The 26,122-nt window shown below is 42.7% G+C and overlaps 1 protein-coding gene across 1 annotated transcript in view; it reads left to right on the top strand.

Annotated features, from left to right (window-relative positions):
* Positions 1-26,122, top strand: part of ARFGEF1 (ADP ribosylation factor guanine nucleotide exchange factor 1) — a 382,919-nt gene that overhangs the window by 329,160 nt on the left and 27,637 nt on the right. The window contains exons 32-35 of the mRNA XM_033933351.1: positions 3,452-3,590; positions 6,573-6,645; positions 17,046-17,178; positions 19,371-19,510. Coding sequence (XP_033789242.1) covers positions 3,452-3,590; positions 6,573-6,645; positions 17,046-17,178; positions 19,371-19,510 — 485 coding nt within the window. The remainder of the gene's footprint in view (positions 1-3,451; positions 3,591-6,572; positions 6,646-17,045; positions 17,179-19,370; positions 19,511-26,122) is intronic.

Raw genomic sequence — 26,122 nt, forward strand, 5'->3', positions numbered from 1 at the left:
GTATAGAGCCAGAAAGACGTTGTCCCCCAGTAATTCTTCACAATAGTTTTAAAGCTATTTTTTGCCTGTGGGGCATCCTTTTTCACTTGTTTTCATACTTTTTTCTTTAGATTTTCCTTTAGATATGGTTTTCATCATACATTTTATTCTTTCTTTCTTTCTCCCGTTGTCCCCCAGGCGCTTAGAACAGGTTTAAATAATTTCTGCACAAGTTTACGATACAAGTTTTTATCCTAACTTGATACATACTAGGGTCTAATATTAATATGCATAATATACTGTTTACTAGTTATAGTTTGCTATACTTGTCCTTACGGTGCAATGTTTTCAGTACAATTTATATTCTAATTTGACAAACAGAAAGTTACAGTTTATGATACAAGTTTATCCTCATGTGACACATACTGGTTCTGGTACCAGTATACATTTCTTTGTAGTCTGTCGGTCAAGGTTAAGGGTTTAGGTGAAGAGGGATGTTTTTATTGCTTTTCTTAAGCTGAGGAGTCTTTCAAGGGATCTGATCTGTGGGAACAGTCAATTCCAGTGGCTTGGTATGAAGTGGGAGTAGGACCATTGCTTTGCAGTTTGCAGTTGAAGGGCACGGCCAGGGGGCATTTTGAGGCATATTTCATTCTGGGAGTAGAGGGACTGGTTCGGCACATACGGAGGAAGCTTAGTCGTCACGTAGGCCAGCGCCATGTCGTGCAAGCATCAGGCCCTTGAAGACATAATGTGAACGCTAGCATCTGGCCCTTGAAGACATAATGTTTGGCTTCGGGCAGCCAGTGAGCCGATGCTAGAGCCTCTGAGACAGGGTTGCGGGCATGGAGGTTTTTCAGAAGCCTGATCACCGCATTTTGAACACGCTAGAGACGTCGTACATTCTTCACCGTGAGACCGTTGAATAGCACATTGCAATAATCCATGCTGGAGAGAACTAAGGCATAGAGTACCGTATTTTCACGCAGATAACGCGCACCCGTGTAAAACGCGCACACGGGTATAGCGCGCAGAAACCACGATTTTATGTACAAAAACTTTTGTATACCGCGCTCATGGGTATACCGCGCATGCAGCCCGACTGTCCTTTCGCCCGCCCCGACTCTCCTCTGGCCACCCCGATTCTCCTTGAAAGTCCTGTCCCCCCTTGAAGGTCTGCCTGTCCCCCTTGAAGGTCTGTCCCCATCCTGAAAGCCTGATGCCCCCCCCCCCGACGTCCGATACATCCCCCCCCCCCCGGCAGGACCACTCGCACCCCCACCCCGAAGGACCGCCGACTCCCCGACAATATTGGGCCAGAAGGGAGCCCAAACCCTCCTGGCCACGGTGACCCCCTACCCCCACCCCGCACTACATTACGGGCAGGAGGGATCCCAGGCCCTCCTGCCCTCGACGCAAACCCCCCTCCCTCCAACGACCGCCCCCCCCAAGAACCTCCGACCGCCCCCCCAGCCGACCCGCGACCCCCTTGGCCGACCCCCACGACACCCCCACCCCCCTTCCCCGTACCTTTGGTAGTTGGCCGGACAGACGGGAGCCAAACCCGCCTGTCCGGCAGGCAGCCAACGACGGAATGAGGCCGGATTGGCCCATCCGTCCCAAAGCTCCGCCTACTGGTGGGGCCTAAGGCGTGTGGGCCAATCAGAATAGGCCCTGGAGCCTTAGGTCCCACCTGGGGGCGCGGCCTGAGGCACATGGTCGGGTTGGGCCCATGTGCCTCAGGCCGCGCCCCCAGGTGGGACCTAAGGCTCCAGGGCCTATTCTGATTGGCCCACGCGCCTTAGGCCCCACCAGTAGGCGGAGCTTTGGGACGGATGGGCCAATCCGGCCTCATTCCGTCGTTGGCTGCCTGCCGGACAGGCAGGTTTGGCTCCCGTCTGTCCGGCCAACTACCAAAGGTACGGGGAAGGGGGGTGGGGGTGTCGTGGGGGTCGGCCAGGGGGGTCGCGGGTCGGCTGGGGGGCGGTCAGAGGTTCTTGGGGGGGGGCGGTCGTTGGAGGGAGGGGGGTTTGCGTCGAGGGCAGGAGGGCCTGGGATCCCTCCTGCCCGTAATGTAGTGCGGGGTGGGGGTAGGGGGTCGCCGTGGCCAGGAGGGTTTGGGCTCCCTCCTGGCCCGATATTGTCGGGGAGTTGGGGAGTCGGCAGGGCAAGAGGGCTTGGGCTCCCTCTTGCTCCGATCGTGGATGCAGGTGCGGGTGGGAGCGCGTGCGAGCGGTCGTTCGGGGTGGGGGTGCGAGCTGTCCTGCTGGGGGGGGTGAATCGGGCGTCGGGCGGGGTGGGAACTATGTAAAAAAAAATTTTGTATACCGCACTCACGCGTATAACGCGCGAGGGGTATGCGCGGTAGGTAAAAACGCGTATAACGTGCGCGTTATATGCGTGAAAATACGGTAATTGAGCAAAGTCAGACTCTGAAAAGTAGTTCCTTATTTTTCGGGATTGTCGCAGGTAGTAAAATGAGGAAGATATACCACCTGAGAGATGTGGTCGGAAAGTGACAGGTTGCCATCAAGGAGTATTCCTAAGCTGCGTCCTTGCTCTTTCACAGTTATAGTAGTCGAGTTCCAGCACAGCGAGGGATGGGATTCTTTGCAGATCCAAAGGAGTTCCATCTTGGAGATGTTCATTTGTAATTTGTTGATGGACATCCAGTTTTTGATTTCCGAGAGGCAGGTCAGGAGTTTTGCAATCTGGGCATCATTGACTTCTCCTTGCGGTAGGTACAGTTGGATGTCATCCGCCAGTATCACAATTTTTTAATGCACTGATAGAGTTCAGCTAAGCTAATTTTCTCAAAATAGGTTATATCATCTAGGCCGCATTTTAAGCAGTGTGTCCTGGAAAGAATCCCCCAATGTATCCCATAGTGCACCGGGCAGAGGGCCTAAGGCCAGATTAGCTCAATAAGGCACTTAAGGCCCCTCTCCTCTGGGTCCGCTTTTGGCTTTGCAATTGGAGGGCTCGTTTTAATATGAATGATCTTATTTTAATAGTAATGAGGTTGTTTGCATGCCAGAGATGGGGAATGTACGAACACACAGAAAACCACATGGTGAGCCGTTTTGAACATCGGTTTGGAAAATTTGGTTGGTCGCTAAACCAGTGGTACTTGATTGGAGCATTTAGTGCATCTACCCAGTCAGTAGTGGTATAGAAGCTTACAATAAATAATCTCTAGGCCTATGAAACTAACTGACAGGGGGCAGCAGGGGAGAAAGAGGATTCGTTATCTCCTGCAAAGGATGTTCGAGAGCGTGTGCAAGACCCTTGGTTCAGCATACTATCCCTATCTACTGGAAAAGATATTATCAAGGTAAGAACCTAATCTCTTCTTTTATATGCATGAGCCCTGATTATGCCTCTGAATCTTTATCAAAAAAATATTATATAACATGTTAGTGTTTCACTGAGTTGATTAAAGCTGAGAAAGCTCACTTTTATTTCATTTTAGACAATGAGCAGCTAGCGCGTTCTGGTACCAACTGTTTGGAGAATGTTGTTATTTTGAATGGAGAAAAATTTACTTTGGAAATTTGGGATAAAACATGTAGCTGTATGTTGGATATCTTCAAAACCACAATCCCACACACGTAAGAATGTTTTCTTTTTATGTATATAATATACTTTGGGAATTACAGTACATTTTTGGGGTGAAATAAACAGTACCAATTTTCAATTAGTTTCATAAGCTTAATTTTGTACAGAAGCATAAATAACAAAATTATTCTTTCCAAATCAAATTGTATATAAGTTCTTTGCAGGAACCTAGAAACAGTATGATGGCATGAAAAAATTGCACAGTCCATCTAAATTGTGGAGTTGTTATAGGTGAAATGCATAAGTGAATTAGGGGGCATTCACTGTTTGGATTATGTGGGTCACATATTGTACACGTGCTTCACTTATTCTGGTATGACAAATATACTTCCATAGAAATGAAGAATGTATGAGTTCATTCCTTGTGCAGTGCCTGTTGGTGTGGATACACATGTTTCGGTGCTAGTGGTTCCAATTCTTCCAGTGTGTCCCTATCATGTGACTCTAGTCCCTCAGGGAGTAGTTTATAGTGCAAGAAAAGTCCATTTGTGCTCTTAATTTATGTTTCTGGTGTATTGAAGTTTGGTTTAGTGTATTTGCATTTTAATCATAAGCATACATCTCCCTTTAACTTTGAGATGCCCTAGCTCTTTCCAATTCTTCCGCAAATCATTAAAAACTTTTCTATTTGCTAAACATTTTGAAAATTAATCTCCTTGTAATTTTAGCATATTTTTCTTAATTATTGTTAACCGAGTTGAGCTTCCTCTAGTTGATGACCCGGTATATAAAACTAAGTTTTAGTTTAGAGTACATATTTTTCTGTTATAGAACAAAATATTTTGGTTTAATGTCTGGAACAAGATGCTGAAGTCATAACATAACTTTTATAAATAACCAAAAGCATAAGCTGAAGGTAGCACTGACAAAATATTTTCCACCTAATAGAACTAACATATTTGTCACTTGTAGAGTTAGGGGAAATCATGTGACTGTAACCATATGATGTAGCCTAAAGAAGTATATTGTCTAGCAAATGGTAAAGTTTTGTAAAATAGATGTTTGCAATAGAATAGAACAGGTCAACAAGATCAGCATGTCTTCAATGAAGATGTTGTTCACTTCCTTCTAATACTTATGGGGGTGAAACCAATAGCATGTGATGAGTTAAGTCATTATAGTTGCTAAGGGTAAATACCAGAAACTATGTGACTTGAATAGAACCAATAGAATATTGCTGAAGTATGCAATTTGTAAATGGATTGTTAATTTTAGGATGTCAGAAATGCTACCAAGACCCTGAATATTTAACTACACTTTTGTGTTAGATTTCTTTTCCTTGATCTCCTCTGAGATAGAATTAAGAGCTGAGGGGTAGCCTGTCCACATAGTTATTTAAACCAAATAGTTCCAGGACACACGATCACCTGTTGAAGAAACTGGATGTGCACAGAATGCTTCTACGTTATCTGGAGGTCACTAACAAGTTTCGTTTCTCTGACCATTTGTTGGTGCTGATTCATTTGGTTAGGTGGAACGCTCCTGCTTCCAAGGCAATAATTTCCAGATGGATCCGTAGGGCCATTTCATCAGCCTACATTCTTTCTGGGAAACAGTCACCCTGTTTCCGTCAAGGCACATTCTACCAGAAGTGTGGCTTCTTTGTGGGCCGAAGCTAGAGCTGTCTTCCCTGAGGAGATTTGCAAGGCAGCAACCTAGTCTCTTTTCATACATTTACCAAGTTTTATGAAGTGGATGTGGCAGCAAGACAAGACTCTGCTTTTGGGTCCTCAGTCTTAAGGGTCGGCGCAGCAAACCCACCCTAGCTTTTTAGGGAGTGCTTTTGTACATCCCATCTATCTAGAATGTCTCATCTATTGCACTGGAAAAAGAAATTATGTATTTACCCCAGTAAGCTCTTTTCCACTAGATAGGTGAGACATTCTAGACTCCCGCCCAGTCCATCCTGCACCTTCCTACTGTTTCAGTCTGTTTATGCTTCTCCAAGCTGATTCTTGAATGCTTATCAGCCCTTGGGGCCTGGGAAGAATACTGTATATATGTTTCCGTTTTCTATGGAAGTAGTTTCTGAGCTCCTTTGATGCCTTTATTGGCGGTTAAAATTACAGTTTGATTTTACTTCTTGAGCAGAACAGTTTGTTTCTAAGCCTGTTGCTACAGGTGCTTGGGTACTAACTGTAGGTAGTGCTAAGGAGCCCAGTGAAGTACAGCAGAGGCAAAAGGAAAACCCCAGAGTGAATTCCTTCTGCAGATGCACGCGGCTATGGTAACTAGGGTTACCAGATTTTCCAAACGGAAAATCCAACTCCATGGCCCCACCCCCAGGTCTGCCCCATTCTGGCCAGCCATGCCCCGTTCCACCCCACATCCTACCCCCTCAACCTGCATGAGCAAAGTCAGAACGGCATTTGTGCATGTGCTGGTGTGCGTGTGACATCACCGTGTTGCAAACGCGCATGCACGAATGTCGTCCCGACATCGCTTCTTGTCAGAAGCTTTTCAAAACCTGGACAAAGTGCCGGGTTTTGAAAAGCCATCCATATCCCTGGACATGTCCTCAAAAAGAGGACATGTCCGGGGAAATTCGGACATCTGATAACTCTAGATATTACCCATCTGTCTAGAATGTCTCACTTATCTACTGGAAAAGAGCTTACCAGGGTAAGTACATAATCTCTTTTTACCCATGTGCTGCAAAGATAATAGATGTTTTATAAAAATAGAATGAAAGGCGGGTGGCAGTTCAGAGGTGGAGGGAGAAATTTGAGAGTTTATATGTGAAATTCTGACAAGTTGATTTTATTATCTGACTGAATGTGTTATTGGAATTTTTAATGAAGTCATGTAGTCTTTTGACTTGTATATTCTGTTCTGTACAGTATATTTCCTAAATAAAGGATATTCAATAAAAATATGATGTTTTAAAAATTGCCAGTGGAATTTTATGCTGCTGAATTTTAGCTATGCAGTTTGTGTGGTGTGGTGATACTGAAGCTTCTGCTCTTTCTTCTAAGGTTGTTAACTTGGCGAACCACAGGAGGAGAGAATGATTTCATTTTTCAGTCTGATGCAAAAGAAAAGCAGCTGGTATGTTTTGCAAATAATTTTGTAAAATGGGAGAATTATTACTGTTTTCTGTGTGTGGCTATGCTATATAATCACAGATCTGTGATTCATAACTGAATTTTAAATGCACTCATATGTTAGACAAATGTAATATTACATCAATAGTCTGGTAAAGTAATGTATAGATAATAAACACGGTGAACTCACTTCAGATTTGTTCAGAATGCTTATGCAAAGCATATTCCAAATATTACCAGCAAACTTGAGGGAAAAGATAATATTTGATGTATCGTCTTTTTGTGGTTACATCAAAACAGTTTACATATTTATATACAGGTACTTATTGTAACCAGAGTAAAGATATTTAAAAACAAAATTACCTTGGGAGTCCCGGAAGGGAGGGGAGAAACAGTGCCTCAGGAATCAGGAGAAGCAGCTCTGGACCTGATGGTTGCAGTGGTTCCAGGCTGCTAGAGTGAAGGGGGAAGCCAGGAGAGAGAAAGTGGGCATCCCTCCTGCCATATCTAAGTTCTGCCGGGGTGGGGGAAGAGGGGGGGGAGTTAATGATCTGTTGCGTGCCTCAGCCAAGTCCATAGCTCTGGGAGTAGTGACCCGCAGTATCCTGTGGCTTCAGGGTTGGACAGCGGATGCGGTGTCTAAGGCTAAGCACAGTAAGTTTCCCTTTTGGGACTCCTTTCTCTTCGGGGAGGAGTTGGATAAGCTGTTTCAGGCCATGACTGACTCTAAGGTGCCTCAGTTACCGGAGGATCGACCTTTCCAGGTTTCGCTAGGTGGTTCTACCCGGGGAAATTTGAGTGAATTTCGTAGGTACCGCCCTGGCCGGGTTGCAAACGCTTGTTCTTCCAGAGAATGTTTCTTATAATACATGTCGTCTTTTCAGGGAGGGCCTGCTGGGGGGGGGGGGTTGCCACTCCTCTGGACACTCCTCCACCGCCTATCCATCCCAGTGACTCATTGCGGGTCCTTCCCCCAGTTACAGTCGGAGTCCAGTTGCGGGAGTTTTAATGGGGGTTGAGCAGAGATTACAGCAGATCAGTGGGTCCTAGACAGTTATGCTCTGGAGTTTTTTCAACCTTTGCCAGATCATTTCCTCTCCTCTCCTTGTCAGGCGACTTGGAAGAGGAAGGCTTTTCGGCAAACATTGCTCAGGTTGTTGGACTCAAAGTGGTAGTCCCAGTGCCACCTCAGGAGATTTGCACTGGCAGGTACTCCATTTACTTCGTGGTGCCCAAGAAAGAGGGGTCTTTTCAGCTCATTCTGGATTTCAAAGGTGTCAACAGAGTGCTCCGAGTTCCATCGTTTCATATGGAAACCCTTAAGTCCATAATTCTGGCTGTCCAACCTGGGGAGTTTCTGACTTGTCTCTATCTGAAGGAGGCATATCTGCATGTTCCCATTCATGCCTCCCATCAATGATTCCTTCACTTTGCGATCTTGAGAGAGCATTATCAATTTTGTGTGCTTCCCTTTGGTCTAGCTATGGCGCCGTGAACCTTCACCAAATTTATGGTTGTGGTGGCAGCGTCATTGCGCAAGGAGGGCATTCTGGTGCACCCCTATCTGGTCGTTTGGTTGATTCTAGCGAAGTCATTGCAGCTGGGTCACAGCTCAGATTGTGGAGTTTCTGCAGTCCCTGGGCTGGGTGGTCAACCTGTCCAAAAGCTGGTTGACTCCATCTCAGCGCTTGGAGTAACTCAACATTCTTTTCAACACCAACTTGGTGAAAGTTTTCCTTCCAGAGGCCAGGGTGTGCAAATTGCTGGTGCAGATTCGCTCTCTGTTGGATTGCCGGTCCGCTGGCGCAGGTCTTGGGGTCCGTGGCGGCCTCCCTGGAAGTAGTCCGGTGGGCTCGGGCTCACAAGCATTCTCTTCAGTATATGCTTCGTCAGCGGTGATCGCCACAGATTCACGATCTGGACTCTCCAGTCCCGCTCCAGGAATTAGTTATGCTGGTTGCTCCAATCTTCCAATCTGCTTCAAGGAGTGAGTCTCAATCAGCCCCAATAGACAGTGTGTCTCACAGACACCAGTCTCCTCAGTTGGGGAGCTTAATGTCTTGGTCGCTCGGCTCAGGGATGCTGGTCACCGGTGGAGGTGTCCTGGTCGATCAATGTTCTGGAGACCAGAGCCATTCGGCTAGCATTGGTGGAATTCCAGTCCTTGCTGGAGGGAAAGTTGATTTGAGTCCTCTCAGACAATGCCACAGCAGTCGCCTGTGTCAATCGTTAGGGGGCACCAAGAGTCATCTGGTGGCATTGGAGACCTCTCTGTTTATGGAATTGGTGGAGGCTTATCTTCTGGACATCTCAGCTTCCCATATTGTTGATGTGGACAATGTCCAGGTGGATTTTCTCAGACATCATGTGCTGAATCTCAGCGAGTGGTGTCTCGGGCTTGAAACCTTTGAGTTGATTGTTCAGTCTTGGGGTCAGCCGATCATAGATCTCATGGCCTCGAGTGTCAACACCAAAACATCAAATTTTTTTCAGGCAGCACAGGGATTGTCAGGCTGAGGGACTGGATACACTGGTGCAGGCTTGGCCTCTGGTGGGCAGAGTTCTTCTTCAGATTGCCTGACACACAGACAATGTGATTCTTGTGGTTCCAAGCAAGCCCAGGCATTCATGGTATGCAGATCTGGTTCATTTGCTGGTGGCAGATTCTCTCCCACTGCCCCTCTCACCTGATATTCTGACTCAGGGTCCAATTCCAATATTCGATACGGGTCCCTTTTGTCTTATGACTTGGCTCTTGAAAGGTCTTGCCTAAGGAAGAAGGTATATTCGGATAAAGTGATCTCTACTCTCGGGTCTGGGAGACTTTCCACCTCTTGGGCTTATGTGAGTGTTTGGTGTCTTTTTTAGGAATGGTGTTCTGCACATGGCATGGTTCCCCGTCGAGCTGCTTTGCCTCACATTCTGTATTTCAGCAGAATGGCCTGGATCGAGGCCTTGCCTGGTCTTCCCTTCGGGTATAGATTGCCGCTTTGTCTTCCTTTTGCGTGGTAAGCGTTTGGCCTCCTCTCAGAATGTGATTTAGTTCTTTAGAGCTGAAAAGCTGTTCCTGCCTTGGGACCTCAGTCTAGTCCTTTCCATGCTCATGCATCCTCCGTTTGAGCCGTTCGAATGTAAGTTGAAGGACCTTACTCTTAATGTGGTTTTCTTGGTGGCTATTACTTCCACAAAACATGTTTCAAAGCAGCAGGCCTTTTCGTGTAGGTCTCCCTTCCTGGAGATCCCTAGGGAGCAGGTCATGCTGTGGCTGGTTTCCTTTTTTCCAAAGGTGGTCTCGCTGTTTCATATTAACCTGTCTGTGCTTCTCCCAGTCTTGGGTAAGCAGGAGGGCTCGTTGGAGCAGAGGCAGTTGTACAAGTTGGATGTCTGTAGGGTCCTTCGCGCTTATATTCAGCGGACCCAAGAATTCCATAAGTCGGACCATCTTTTTGTCCTCCTAGCAGTTCCTTGTAAGGGGGATGGTGCTTCCAAGGCTACCATTACGCGCTGAATCAAGAAGGCTATTTCTTCAGCATACCTTCTCCAAAAAAAGCCTGTTCTGGAATTTCTCAAAGATTATTCCACATGAGGTCAAGCAGCTTCTTGGGCTCCGGTGGATATCTGTAAAGCTATGGTTTGGTGTTCTCTCCATTCCTTTGTTTGACACTACTGTGTGGATATTCATGCATGTCGGAACGCGGTGTTTGGTGAGCGTGTTTTTGTGGCTCTTTGGGGGTCCCACCCATGATAGGTACTGCTTTGGTTTGTCCCATACGTTTCTGTGCTGGTCTGGAGGGATGCTAAAGAAGGAGAAATTAGGTCTTTACCTGCTAATTTTCTTTCTTTTAGTCCCTCCAGACCGGCACAGACCCTGCCCTTTCATTTTGTTCAGTATTTTCGCAAAGAGTACAGGTTTTTCTGTGAGATTTGGTTGTTTGGGGAGTTTAAAGAGCAGCGGCATTTGGTTTAGCTGGTGAACTGTGGGGCTTTTCTGAAAGGTTCTTGATCTAATCAGTATCCAACAATGTTTTCCCTTGGTCTTCTTCTTGTAAGTGGGGAGTTGGAGTGTTTTGTTTTTCAGCCTTGTTATATTCTGCTTGGCTATTCGTTAAGACTGATTGTAATAGGGACTGCACAGCCCACATGTACTGTAGCTAAAAGTTAGTGTCTCAGTCTTCACCTACTGGCAGATGAGAATAAACCCATCCGTTTCTGTGCCAGTGTGGAGGGACTAAAAGAAAGAAAATTAGCAGATAAGGACCTAATTTCTCCTCTCATACTATACCATACCATAAATTGTTCTAAACAAACCACTAGACATGTGGTAGTCAAAGCGTGGCTGTACTCAGGTGTCACGGACCTCAGTGGTACCATCTGCATGCCACTAAACTTTTAGAACATGCAGAATCAATGGCACCCCTAATCGTCATTGGTCCCTTATATTTTTTAGCATTTTTAAAGATAATTTTGTTTTAAATTTATATTTCAAAAATGTATTACTTATCTTTAGCTACGCGGGTGGGGGTACGCACTCCAACGTAGTGCTACGTCGGAGTGCGTACCCCCACCCGCGTAGCTAAAGATAAGTAATACATTTTTGAAATATAAATTTAAAACAAAATTATCTTTAAAAATGCTAAAAAATATAAGGGACCAATGACGATTAGGGGTGCCATTGATTCTGCATGTTCTAAAAGTTTAGTGGCATGCAGATGGTACCACTAAGGTCCGTGAGACATAAGCTACTGTTTATTTTGAAAATGTTTTGAGACCTTCCGCACTTTTGCATGTTGAACAAGATATTACAAGGGAAGGTTTGAAGAGTGTTATAGCCACAGTTGAAAATTTGTACTCAGGTGTGGCATACCAAATTTACACTTAAATTGCTGTCAGAAATTGATTTTTATTTTCATTTTTCTTTTAAGGTATTACAGTATTACTTTGATTTTTTTTTGCTGGTTACTTGAGAGTTCTGGTTGCTTGAGTTCCGGTTAAAAGGCTCTACTGTAAATAAAATTTCATGTTACATTATTTTTTGGCTCTTTTGAAAAGTATCACAATCTACAAAGACTTTTCTGTTCATGCGTTTGTAAGTGCTCAATGCTTTCTCAGCAATTTCAGCATTACCTCTATCAAACTCTTACATTTTGATTTATGAACAAAATTTGATTATTTAAAATTGTCTGGTATCATTAGAATCAGCTAATCTGCCTTTCTTCCTTCTATCATTTAATAATACATGTGAATTAGCAGAACTCCTCTAAGATGTGTATTTACTTAGTATAAAACCAATTGCATATTAAAGTGATGGTTGCCAAATGATCCAAAACAAATGGTATTGTGGAGACGGATGTTTACTGATGAAAACTTTATTTATATCAAGAAGGCTATCCACAACTGTGGAACAATTAGAACATCTATAACTTGAGACAATGAAGCGGACCCAACACGGTCCATGTTTTGACCTAAGTGTCTTCCTCAGGAGTCCTATGGATATGAATTCATATATAAATATATAAAAAAATAATAATAAAAGGGGACTATGGTCGTGGTGAATTATTAATTGAAAAGGCTGATATGGTGTATTTCAAAATGAGCTGTGAATGTAAATAAAGCGATTAAAACAGATGTGAACTTAAATTGGATATGGTGAATAGGTGAATGGATATTGTCAGGTCTTGGTGAGCTGATAAGATTGTGAATTATAATCGTGGTGAAAGACACAGATGTGTTTGAAGACCAAAAATGGATATTAGAGTGATTCTTAATTGGAGTGCTACCTTAGGTCACGCCGATGTGGAGTGTTTTAAAGTGAGTGATTGATGTAAGATTAAGAAGACCCGATATGGATACTGCTATGGGTAAAAGGAATGAAAAAACCATATCCGATGAGGTCTCTTCAAAGGTGTGTGGATATAATAACCTATGCCCTTGAAAACAAAAGAATCTAACCATTCACTATTTATTCATGAAGCTATAAAAATAATAAAATTAAGATTACAATTAAGATTAAAACAAAGGTTTTACTAAAGAACTATCAAAACTATGGATGCTGCTGTTTTTCTGCAAGTAAAATATTTACAAGTAAAATATTCATGCCGAACTCTTGTTGGATGCCACGTATATTATATGAAAAATATATATAGTCTAGACAAGTTTTCAAGTTTCAAGTTTTATTAGGTTTTTATATACCGCCTATCAAGGTTATCTAAGCGGTTTAACAATCAGGTACTCAAGCATTTTCCCTATCTGTCCCGGTGGGCTCACAATCTATCTAACGTACCTGGGGCTATGGAGGACTAAGTGACTTGCCCAGGGTCACAAGGAGCAGCGCGGGATTTGAACCCACAGCCCCAGAGTGCTGAGGCTGTAGATCCAACCACTGCGCCACACACTCCATGCTATGTCTAAAAAGCTAGCAGCCATATCACTGCCATACTTTTGTCGCATGCCACACATGTCTGAAAAAATATATATATGAACCTGACCGTCATTTCACTACCATACTATATCTAAAAAGTTAGCAGCCACTGTATTGACAACTGAATTGGCTATCGGTTGAGGCTCATGTAAAGTTTAAATTTGAATGTATCTGTTTCAAGACATCAGTAGGTCTAATACCTAAATATCTCTTGGATTCGTTTACTTTTACCAGCTCAAAATGTCTTAGAAAATCTCATGCGTTATTTACTTTTCAGTCAGCCAAGGGTTGTAATTTTAAAAGATTTCATCAGCGCCTTTTGTCCTTTCAAGCAGCATCATGAGACAAGGACTTGAATCATCTAATTATGACCTCTGATACCTATCACCAATTCCGACATTCTTTGAAAACATATCTTTTTATCAAATCCTTTGGAAATTAGGAAAGTTTTTCTCATTGGGTTCATTTTGTATACATTTTTGACTTTCTGTGAACCACATAGAACTTAATGGTTTTGCAATATAAAAGTGAGTTTTATCTTATGTTTTTTTTTTTTTTTTTTTTTAATTTAATATTTATTGAAATTTTCAATATATTCAAGCATATTATAACTTGTACAGAAAGGAAATTTAGCAAGAAATTAATACAAATGAAAACATATATCAAAGAACATATAAGCATAAATTTCTACTCAAGTCCTCAAAAGGATCCAAGAAGGAAAATAGGCGACAAAAAAAAATTATTAAAACAAAGTAATAGTTAGTCGAATGAGATTGAGGCACCCTTTCTTAAACTAAGCACTTTCTTTCTCCAAAGATGCGGTTGTGAGAAAAGTTGTCAGTTGAGATGGCTCAAAGAAAACATATTTATGAGAATGGTAATTAACAACACATTTACATGGGTGTCGCAAGTAAAAAGTCGCCCCCAGAGATAAAACACCAGGTTTCCTTAACAGAAATTATTTTCTCCTTCTCTGCGTCTCCTTGGCCAAATCTGGGAACATCTGAATTTTACAACCTAAAAACTCTTTTTGCTTATTTTTAAAGAAAAGTCTCAGCAACCAGTTTTTATCTTATGTTATTGACGAGTGTGCTGAGATGTGGTGTTGGTGCAGCACAGGCTTGAAGCAATGTACAGCATAAAAAGTGCCTGTAGCTATTGCTTTAAATAGTACTAAGTGGAAATTACAATGTGTCCAAACTACGCCATAATACGTGCAATTGAAGGAAGACTATAAGCTACAAATGTGTTAATTACCATAGATGTGAAATAGTTTGCTAAGCAAATGATTATATATGCCTAGTTACTTTAAAGCATAATGACAATATTAGGTGTGTTTGTAGATAAGCTAGTATGCACTGTCAAGTTATATTGTATAGGTCTTAAAACCATTATTCAAAAAGCAATGCTTCATATCTCCACTGCCTTTTAGTACATTTTGCAGTACATTCAAACATAATTAAATTCCGATCTACATATTTCTCTGTCATGGACCAATCAGCTTTATACACCTTTTGTAGGTTAGATGGTCTGTAATCAGACATGTTATACTGTTCAATTTTTTCTAGTTAATCACTTTTAAACATCCCCTTAAATCAGTAGGCAATTCTGAACCTATCACATTGCAACACATAACCTTAGCACCGCAACACCTCCTTTCTTTATCACAACAGAGCAGACATTTCACTCTTGGACATAGTAGTAGCTAGGTCCATGGGTCTATAAACACATCTTCCTTCCTTTAAAATAGCATACTACCAGATGTGTGCCTCCTGTATTCATAGACACACAGATCATACATTCACTCACATACATACCAACCACGTTTACATGATTAGCTCCTTACCAATCACTGGTGCTCTGTTTTATGATGTCATCACTGAGGGCATTAAAAACCGCGTAGCATCGATGCATGTCATTTCAGTTCCCTGTGGCAGCACTAGAGAAAATTTCTCACCCATGCTCAGTAAGTTTAATTATAAACTTTAGTGTGCCTATATCTCTTCTGGTTTTGCTTCTTCTGTTTCTTATTTTTCAGGTACAGACCGCTAAGGCATAGAGTTTTGTATACGGTTTACTTCGATTTAGCAACACAGTGCACGAGAAACTTATCTTGTTATTTTTACAACTGTTATTAGCCTTTGACAACTGGTCAGCTAAGTTTATACACTCTTTTAATCTAACACTGGAAAACAAAGGCACATGGTGTATTTTGGAGGCGTATTTGGTGTATTTTGTCTTGAGCACTTTTTATGTGTTAAATTTTTTTTCCTTTAACCATTTTAGTCATTCACAATTTGTTAGCTGGATTTTTAGTCTAATACTTAAACCTAAGGTACACACGGGGTATTTTGGAGATGCATGTTGTAATTTCCACTTAGTATTTAAAGCATTAGCTATGGGAACTTTTTATGTGGCGCGGCACTTCAAGCCTGTGCTGCACCAACACCTCATCTCTGCACACTCGTCAATACAGTGGGTGCTAACTTTTTAGATGTAGTATGGTAGTGATATGACAGTCTGGCTCATATATATTTTTTCATACAATATGTTTGGCATGCGACAAAAGTATGGCAGTGATATGGCTGTTAACTTTTTAGACATAACACAGCAGTGATACGACTGTCTGGTCTATATATATATTTTCATAGAAACATGATGGCAGATAAAGGCCAAATGGCCCATCAAGTCTGCCCAAGTGGAATCTGACAAGAGTACAGCACGAATATTTTACTTGCAGAAAAACAGCAGCATCCATAGTTTTATAGGTTTTGATAGTCCTTTAGAAAAACCTTTGTTTTAATCTTAATTTTATAGCTTCATTAATAAAGAGTGAATGGTTAGAGTCTTGACTTTTGTTTTCAAGGGCATAGGTTATTATATTCACACACCTTTGAAGAGACCTCATCGGGTATGTTTTATCATTTCTTTCGCCCATAGTAGTATCCATATCGAATCTTCTTAATCTTACATCAATTGCTCCCTTTAAAATACTCCACATTGGCGTGACCTAAGGTAGCACTCCAATTAAGAATTGCTTTAATATCCATTTTTGGTCTTCAAACACATCTGTGTCGTTCACCACGATTATAATTCACAATCTGTTATCAGCTCACCAAGACCTGACACTATCCATTCACCACATCTAATATAAGTTCACATCTATTGTCATCCCTTTATTTACATTCACAGCTCATTGATACACCATATCGACCTTTTCAATAATTCACCACAACCTTATTCCCCTTTAATTATTGTTATTATTAATATATTTATATATAAATTCATATCCATAGGACCTCTGAGGAAGACACTTAGGTCAAAACATGGACCGTGTTGGGTCTGCTTCATTGTCTCAAGTTGTGGATCTTCCATATTGTTCCAAAGTTGTAGATAATTTGGAATTCGCTCCCAATTAATATAAGGGAAAAAAAAATTGCTTAGTAAGTTCAAAGGTCTCCTGAAGCTGGCTTTTTAAGGACGCCTTTAACTGAGTTATTCGAACTCTATATAATCAGGATACTCTTTAATGGACTAATAATTCTGTTAAGTGAAAATTGAGCAGGTAACCTGTTCCCATCCTATTGTTTCTTTCCCATGCCCTTTAATTTTATTTATAAATTGTATTTAATCCTTTTTTTTTCTCCGTTGTGTTTGGTTGGTCAAAAGTATTATTGTCTTGTGCAATTAATGAGTGTTTATTTACTCTGATTTTATTGTTATTTGTAAATCGCATTGGATTAAGATTTAGCAATTAAATCAAAATTTTAAATAAACTTGATACAAATCAAATTTTCATCAGTAAACCTCAGTCTCCACTGTACTGTTTGTTTTGGATTTTCGCTTTCCTGTGGATTCAACGGGTCAGTTCTTTGGTTGATATGGTTACCAAATGATCATCATTATTTACAAGTATTTATTACAAGTGGCATAAGATACTTTCCAAAAATTTATTTTTATTTGACTTAAATCATTTTCCTGTTCAGGATACAATGTCACAGAAATCTGTGGATATTCATGAATCTGTGCAGCTGAGGACTGGTGATTATAGGCATCACAACCAGCTCATCCTGGGGTCTTCTGCCAGTGAGGAGATCAACAAAGTTCGATCTACAACAAGTGAGCAATTCATATGACCTGCTTAGTAAAATACGAGGGTAAATCAAAAAGTAAAGGCAAAATACATTTAACGGCTTTAATAGAAGTAACTGTGAGCAATTGAACATATCATTTTTCCACATAGTCCCCATGCAAGATGACGCATTTGTTGTATCGTTCAACTAGCTTTTGTATTCCTGCAAAGAAGTTTTTCAGCTGCTCCCAAAACCAGGTGAGCACGCTTCCTTTACTTCATCATGCTTTGTCTTTTGCTCTCTGGGTCGCAGTGATGCATCCATGTCTTATCGCCTGTGACAATTCTCTCCAAAATACTCAGATGATCTTCATACAGTCTCAAGAACTGGGTCGCAACCTCTACATGCTATTACTTGTTCAGATTTGCTTGTGCAGATAAGAAGGCTGTTTGGGAATCCATTATGCACAGACTTTCCTTTATCCCAAGTCATCATGCATTATGGCAAACGCAGATCCATAGCTGATAACCAAATTTGTACCCAATTGAGACACCGTTATCCATCAGTCTTCTCTAATCAAGGCATCCACCCTGTCAATGTGCTCTTGTGTGCGCGATGTTGATGGGAGACCAGAATGATCTTCATTGGTTACACCTGTTCTTCCTGCTTTAAATCTTTTTATCCACTCTTGAACCTTTTGTTGATTCATGGTGCTATGTCCATACTGAGTCAATGTGCGATGGTGAATTTTCATAGGTTTCACTCCCTCTGTCCAAAGAAAGCGCACTACTGCACATTGTTCTTCGATGGTGCAATCTTGCAATGGAGCGTCCATGTTTCTGACCTCATAGCTGCCATATGACTAAAGGTCGAGTGCTGCACTGTGCTTGGACAGGCATTATATAAGTACATATGTTGCATTTTGCTAGCTCTGTTCTGGTTATCATGTAATTTAACAATTGCCTTTAATTTTTGATTCGCCCTTGTACTTTTTGCAAAATGTCATGTATAATTGGAAAATATCACTTATTGACATAAATAGCAACATGAATGCCAAAAACACTCTAGTTCATCATGCCTCTCCCTTCCATTGGCCTGTACTCTTAATGTAGTATGCATGCCTGCTTGTGCTAAATAATATAAGGAACATACATAATTTGTTAAAGAACCATTTTAAACATGGACAAATTGCTTTCAGTGAAAATCTGAAGGTTCTCCCCTTTTTTATTTGCCCTCTTTGTTTAACCCAGTGTTTTACTTGGCGATAAATAGTCCTAATAGTTTCATGAAAATAATTTTTGGGGCCAGGTACTAGTGACCTGGATTGGCCACCGTGAGAACGGGCTACTGGGCTTGATGGACCATTGGTCTAACCCAGTAAGGCTATTCTTATGTTCATAATTGCTTCGTTCTGATTTAAATGGTTGTACCATGCAATATTTGTATCATTCTAGTTCAATAGGAACCATCAGTCTTGTACCACTTGGTGAAGATGTATAAACCCAGTGGTTCAAAACTGACGTTCCTATCTCCTAGAAAGATTAACAAGGTAGGTACATAATCTTCCCTTCCTTTTATTAATTATTTGACAGACTCTCATGCCACTTTAGCCCACCTAATGCCACTTCCGGTGTTGACCACACCTACTTTGGTGTTACATTACATTAGTAATTTCAATTCCGCCATTACCTTGCAGTTCAAGGCGGATTACATAAGAAGTTATCTAGACATTTCCAGAGTGGAGCGGGTTGCTACAGGGGATTGAGATGATTCTTGCGGTGTTAGTTTGTCTTTAAGGATTTCATGAATAGCATGGTTTTTATTTCTTTTCGGAAAGTTTTGTAGTCTGGGGTCATGATCAGTAAATTGGAGAGTTGGTAGTCTAGTTTTACTGCATGTGTGGCTAGAAGGCCATTGTACAGTTTTTTTCATTTGATGTCTCTGGAGGGTGTGTGAATGGTGTGTGGGTTCTCCTATGTCTGGTAGTGGTAGTTTGGATTAGGTGGTTGTTCAAGTAGACTGGGCTAAAGCGACTACCTAGCCACGATGCCAGCTGCCTTTTATTTTTGCATTGATAGGCGCTTTATTTGCCGTTTCTAATGACATTTTTCAATTAACTTAGGCATCAGCAGGGCATTGGTTATAGAATTTTCCTGTAACTGTTTAAATGTTTTGCTAAAATAAATATGAGTGTGTTAATACAATGTATTATATGTATTTGTATTTTTTTAACCGTAGAAACCTCAGAGCAGAAATTGTTTGCAGCATTGTTAATTAAGTGCGTTGTCCAGCTGGAACTCATTCAGACAATCGATAGCATTGTATTTTTCCCAGTTACCAGTAAAAAAGAAGATGCTGAGAATCTTGCTGCTGCGCAGGTACTTAGAGCTACTTACCATACCTTATTTAAAGTGGAATGCTCTTAATACAAATGTTATGATTTTGTGCTGCTTTATTTAGCGACACATGAATTGAAGATATGTCATTTTTAGGAATTCTTATAGAATCTAATAAATAATGAAGTGCCTGCTGAACCTTCAGTGATTGCTAATGCTAGGGATGGGCACTTTATCCTAGGACAAACAGGCAGCATATTCTCACAGGTGGGTGACATCATCCATGGAGCCCCTGTACAGACAGCTTTAAAAGTGCATCACCACTTTAAGAGCTTAAGAAGTTCATGAACTACCCGCACCACGCATGCGTGAGTGCCTTCCTGCCTGACACAGGCTCGCGACTCCTCAGTTCTTAGTTTTCCACAGAGCTAAGGGGTCATGTTTCTTAACGGTGTTCATTTTTTGCCATTTTGCCTTCCCGCTGGTGCGTTTTTGTTTTTTTTTCTTAACTTAAACTTATTTTTAATTTTACTTCTTTTTTATTTTAGAGGGACATTTTTTCCTCTCTTTTTTTCCTCGGGAGACTTCGCCCACCGAGGCCTTTATTTTTCCCTCAGCCATGGAGTTTGATTTGGCTGACACAGTCTTTCTGTCCATTCCAAGCCGTTAACGGGCTTCAGAAAAGTGCTGCAGGTGCCAAAGGCCAATTTCTCTCACCGACCCTCACAGTTGGTGCTTGCAGTGCCTTGGGCCAGAACACCGGGTGGAATTCTGTGCCTGGTGTTCTACCCTGCAGAAATGTTTGATAAACAGCCAGAAACTTCAACAGGAAAAATTGTTAAGGACCGACATGGACACCAATCAGACCTTGCAACCTTCGTCGTCGAAGACATCGACACCGGTGTCAGGAGACATGGCTCAGTCTGGTAAGCCAGCTCAGAAGTCGCCAGCTTCTGAAACGGTGTCACAAGTCACTCTTGCATCAATGCCGTCCAAGCAGCGACGATCTCTTTTCCGACTTGCCTCAACCTCAAGGTGTGCATCCTCAACGAGGTCACCATCTTCGGGGCAAGCTGTGGCACCAATGGTACCGACAGACAAGCCAGAGGGTACCGGTGCTTTCCTTCTAAGAACAGCTTGATGCGCTGTTCTGAAGGGATTTGGGTAAGGCATTTAAACTGCTTACCCCAGTATCGACTCCCTCGGTACCGGCTCAGCCTAAGCACATGGCCACCAGGTCCTATGGTAACTCAGCTGGTTCTCCGGAGCGACATCGACATTCTGTGCCTAGGTATCGATCATCTCACCACCGGTCCAGTTCTTCATCGAGGTATCGATCCAGTTCATCAAGACATCGTCTTCCTTCTCTTCATCTCAATGCTCCCAGTCCAATAAGCATTGTTCCCCCTCACATGCTTCGAGAAGAAAACATGGTTATCTCATGTTCTTCGAAGGGAAAAACAGCTTCGCATCATACCTTTTCCTCATCATCGGACCTATACCAGACTCAGAGTAAGCATCGATCTTCTCGATGCATTTCTTCCTCAAGGCTTTCATTTGGCTCTGACTTAATCTGATTCAGATAAGGACTTGTCTGAGTCTCCACCAACAGCTAAATCTCCTACAGAAAGACTTTTGTTTACTAAAATTAATTATTAGGTAGTTGGGCAGGGAGCTACCAGTCAAGCTAGAAGCTAATTTTGCTTACAGTGCTGAATACTTGGAGGTCTTAGATTATGATCAGCTTCTCAGAGACTCTTCATAAGAACTGGAAAATGCCCCTCATAATTACAGGGGCTCCCAGAAAATTTGACTCTGTGTATAAAACACCAGTCACTAGTGGTAGAGTTGACTTTGAAAAAATCTATTCCATCAAGAGTCTATGCCTCAGTGTCACCAGGGTGTGAAGAGCGCACTATGAGCACATTTGGATGTCGCTTGTACCAAAATTACATTTCTGTATCTCCTGCTATGTGAAGCATCTTGTTCAGATATTGTCTTCTTTTGATGGATACCTTCCTTCTCAACATCTACAGGAATTTCATCATATTTTTCAATCCTTTGCCCTACCTAGAATGTATCTGGCTACATCTGCTTATCCATGGTCTACAGGTCCCTTTGCTCATATGGCTTGGCTCTTGAGTATGCAGCCTTATAGCAACAGAAAATTCTGCCCTGATTGTTGATTCTCTTCTGAAGTCTACAAAATCATCTGTGGTGTTAGCTTACACTACATTCGTGGAAGGCCTTCCACAATTGTGTGCACAGGTCCAGGTGGACTCTTATTCAGCTCTGATCTCACTAATACTCGCCTTTCTTCAGGCTAGTTTGTATAAAGGCCTTATAGTTGCTTCTCTTTGAGTCTGTGTGGCCGGGCTCTCCTGTTTTAGATCCCAGAAGCGTCGGTTTTCTGTGGTATCTCTTCATTTTGAGCCTCTTCAAGATGCTACCCTCTTGGACAACGCTCAAGACCATTTTTTCTTGTTGCCATTACAGGAGTGTGTCGGGTGTCAATACTGTGGGCTTTGTCTTGCAGGGACCCTGTCCTCCATATTTCGAAGATGGGGGTTTTCCTGCAGATAGTTCCTTCCTGCTTGCTGAACGTGGTTTCGGTTTTCCCTGTCAATCAGGATATGTGTGTACCTGACTTTCAGCCGACAGGTTCCAAGTCTCAACATCGCCTGATGAAGAAACTGGATGCTCACAGAGGATAAATGGAGGTCACCGAGTTCCATCTCTTTGACCATTTTGTTTGTGCTGACATTCTGTTAAGTTGGATGTTCCCACTTCCAAGGCCATGATTTCCAGTTGGATCTGTAGTGCTATTTTGTCAATTTACATCTTGTGGGGGCACAGTCTCCTGTTTCCATAAAGGCACATTCTAGTAGAAGGGTGACCTCTTTGTAGGACGCAGCTAGATCTGATTCCCGTGTGAAGATTTGCAGGCTGGCAAGGTGATCTTCTCTTCACACGTTTGCCAAGTTCTACAGAGTGCACTTAGTGGCAAGACAGGACTCCGTTGTGGGGTCTCGGTCTTACAAGTCGGCCCAGCAAGCCCACCCTAGTTTTTTGAAGGACTGCTTTTATACTGTCTCCTTGCTGTCTCCTTGCTGTCTCACCTATTTCACTGGAAAAAAAGATTTTGTACTTACCCTGGTAAGCTCTTTTCCAGTAGATAGGTGAGATGTTCTAGACTCCCACCCAGTATTTACTGTGCCTTCTTATCATTTTCAGTCTGTTTATGCTTCTCCAAGCTGTTTCTTGGATGCCTGTCAGCCCTTGAGAGCTTGAAAAAATTTGTATATATGTTTCAATTTACTGGGGAGTGGTTTCTCAGCTTCTTTGAAGCTAGTGTTGGCATTTCATTTTAATGTTGGTTGAATTCTTGAGCAGAAGAGTTGGTTTGAGCCTGTTGCTACAGGTTTCTCTACTTCACCTGAATTGGGTGGCTTTCTGTACTGGGGTACTAACTGTAGAGGGAGCTAAACAGCCCAGTGAAGTACTATAGAGGCAGAGTGAAAAATCTGGAATGGATTCCATCTGCAACCATGGGCTAAAGGGAAATAACCCTGAATGTCTCATATATCTACTGGAAAAGAGCTTACCAAGGTAAGTACATAATCTTTTTACTAACCTACAAGTGTATTCATTCTGCAGCCCCTTAGTATCTCTCCTCTCTTGTCTCTCGTTATACACTTTTCAAGAACTCCATTACACAGGCAAATTGCTTTTATCTGTACCCTTCTCCATTTCCAATTCCAGACTTTGTTCCTTTCATCTCCCCACTCTGTATACCTGGAATAAACTACCTGAATCCGTGCATCATGCCCCCTTCCCTTCTTTTGTTCAAAAGTAGGCTGAAAACCTACTTATTTGAGACAGCCTTCAACTCATAACGCTGTTGCCCTCTGCTCACCACCCTAGCCAGCAGTTAACTATTCCCTGTAACCCCTTCCCAGGCATCCTGTTTGCTTATCTTGACTGTTTAGATCAGGGGTGCCCACACTTTTGGGGCTTGCGAGCTACTTTTAAAATGACCAAGTCAAAATGATCTACCAACAATAAAATTTAAAAAAAATACTGTACGCATAGAATTGTCAATTATCATTCCTATTCCGGGGTTTTTTCAAAGAGGTCAAAGCAGATGACTCTATGCACTGTCACCTCAGTAATAACCATACAAAAATAGACAAATACCCACCCCCCTCCCTTTTTACTAAACCACGATAACAGTTTTTAGCGCAGGGAGCTGCGCTGAATGCCCAGCGCTGCTCTCGACACTCATAGGCTCCCTGCGCTAAAAACCTCTATTGCGGTTTAGTAAAAGGGGACCATATTGTAAAATATAGACAGCAGATATAAATTCAGACACATTTTGATCACTAAATTTAAAATAAAATCATTTTTCCTACCTTGTCTGGTGATTTCATGAGTCTCTGGTTGCACTTTCTTCTTCTGACTGTGCATCCAATCTTTCTTCCCTTCTTTTAGCCTGTTTGCTTCCTCTCCTCCTGACTTCATTCCCCACCCCAAACGTTTTCTTCTTCTCTCCCTGCCCTCTCTTTCTTTCTCTCTTCATGCCCCTTTCTTTTTTTCTGTTTCTCTTCTTTCCTTCTGTCTCCCTGCCTGCCCTCTTTCTCCCTCCCTGCCCTCCCCCAAGCCATTGCCACTGCCGCCGGATAACAGGCCCCCAAAGCCGCCCGCCGCCGGCCAAGCTCTCCTTGCTTCGGGCGCACCAGCATTCCTCTCCCCGACGTCAATTTTGCCTTCGGAGAGGAAGTTACGCTGGCCAGAACTTCCTCTCCGAGGCAGAATTGACGTCGGGGAGAGAAAGGCTGATCGGCCCAAGATCGACCTATTGGGAGAAATGCTGCCGGGTCCTGCCTTTGAGGAAACATAAAGTAGGCAGGACCTGGCAGCAAGAAGAGCAAATCGCAAGCTTCACTGACCAGTCTCCCGCTTTAGCCCGCGAATGGGGCTCTAACATGTGCGTGCCAGCTTCCCTTCTCTCCCCCCCCCTCCTGACATAACTTCCGGTTTCAGAGGAAAGAGAAGGGAAGCCAGTACAAGCGCACGTTAGCCCCCGGAGCATAAATTCTCCAAGCCGTTTTTTTTTTTTTTAATGTTGAGCAGCGGAGGCAGCAGCAGAATTCAGGAGCAGGCCAGTCAGGAGGGGAAAAAAGAGAAGGGAACCCGCTCTGCGATCGACTGGGGTCGCCTGAGCGAGCGACCTGTCGATCGCGATCGACGTGTTGGGCACCTCTGGTTTAGATTGTAAGCTCGTTCGAGCAGAGACCATCTCCTTTGTGACTCTGTACAGCACTGTGTACATCTGGTAGCACTATAGAAATAATTAGTAGTAGTAGTAGGTGGCTTGTTCATTTTCACCTTTTTTCAGCTATGATTATCCCTCAAGAGGGATGTGGCGGTACTTGAGAGAGTCCAGAGAAGAGCAACTAAGCTAATAAGGGGTATGGGGAACCTCTCATATACTGACAGACTGAAAAAGCTGGGGCTTTTCTCGCTGGAAAGGCGACGACTTAGAGGAGACATGATAGAAACCTTCAAGATCATGAAGGGCATAGAAAAAGTGGACAGGGACAGATTTTTCAAACTATGGGGAACCACAAGTACAAGGGGGCACTCGGAGAAATTGAGAGGGGAAAGGTTTAGAACAAATGCCAGGAAGTTCTTTTTCACCCAGAGGGTGGTGGATACCGGAGGATGTGATAAGCAGAAGCACGCTACAGGGCTTCAAAGAAGGTCTGGACAGGTACCTGGAGGACAAAGGGATTGAGGGGTACAGATAAGAGTAGAGGTAAGGTTATAGGGATAGGATTAGAGGTAATTTGTAAAATTAGTCAGAGACCACTGTTCAGGCAGTGGGCCTGATGGGCCGCCGCGAGAGCGGACCGCTGGGCGAGATGGACCTCTGGTCTGACTCAGCGGAGGCAACTTCTTATGTTCTTCTTATTATATTGACATTGATTTGTTAATTTTGACTTATTGCAGACCAGAACAGAAATGGCTTGATCAGGGAGTACCCTATATCCTGCTTCCTTATCTACTACTACTATTTATCACTTCTAAAGTGCTGAAGGGCGTACACAGTGCTGTACATTTTGACATTAAATAGATGATCCCTGCTTGGAAGAGTTTACAATTTAACATGGACAGACAGACCTGTCTTATATAGGGTTGCAAGGTAAAAAGAGTTAGGAGTTGAAAGCAGTCTTGAAGAGGTGGGCTTTTAATTTGGACTTGAACACTACCAGAGATGGAGCCTGCCATAGGGATTTGGGTAGTTTGTTCCAGGCATAAGGCGCAGCAAGTCAGAAAGGACAGAGTCTGGAGATGGCAGAAGAGAAGGGCACACATAGGAGGGACTTACAACCTGAGTGGAACACGGGGGGATGGGGGGAGAGATAATAAGAGGCAGCCAAGTGAATGCATTTGTAGGTCAGCAAGAGGAGTTTGAATTGTATTCGGAAACGGATGGGAAGCCAGTGAAGTGATTTTAGGAGAGGGGTAACACGAGTATAGTGGCTCTCACGGAATATGAGTCGTGCAGCTGAATTCTGGACGGATTGAAGGGGAGAAAGTTGGCTGAGTGAAAGGTCTGAGAGTAGCAAGTTACAGTAATCTAAGCACAAG

This window comes from Geotrypetes seraphini, chromosome 2, assembly GCF_902459505.1.
Source record: "Geotrypetes seraphini chromosome 2, aGeoSer1.1, whole genome shotgun sequence".
Classification (NCBI taxonomy): domain Eukaryota; kingdom Metazoa; phylum Chordata; class Amphibia; order Gymnophiona; family Dermophiidae; genus Geotrypetes; species Geotrypetes seraphini.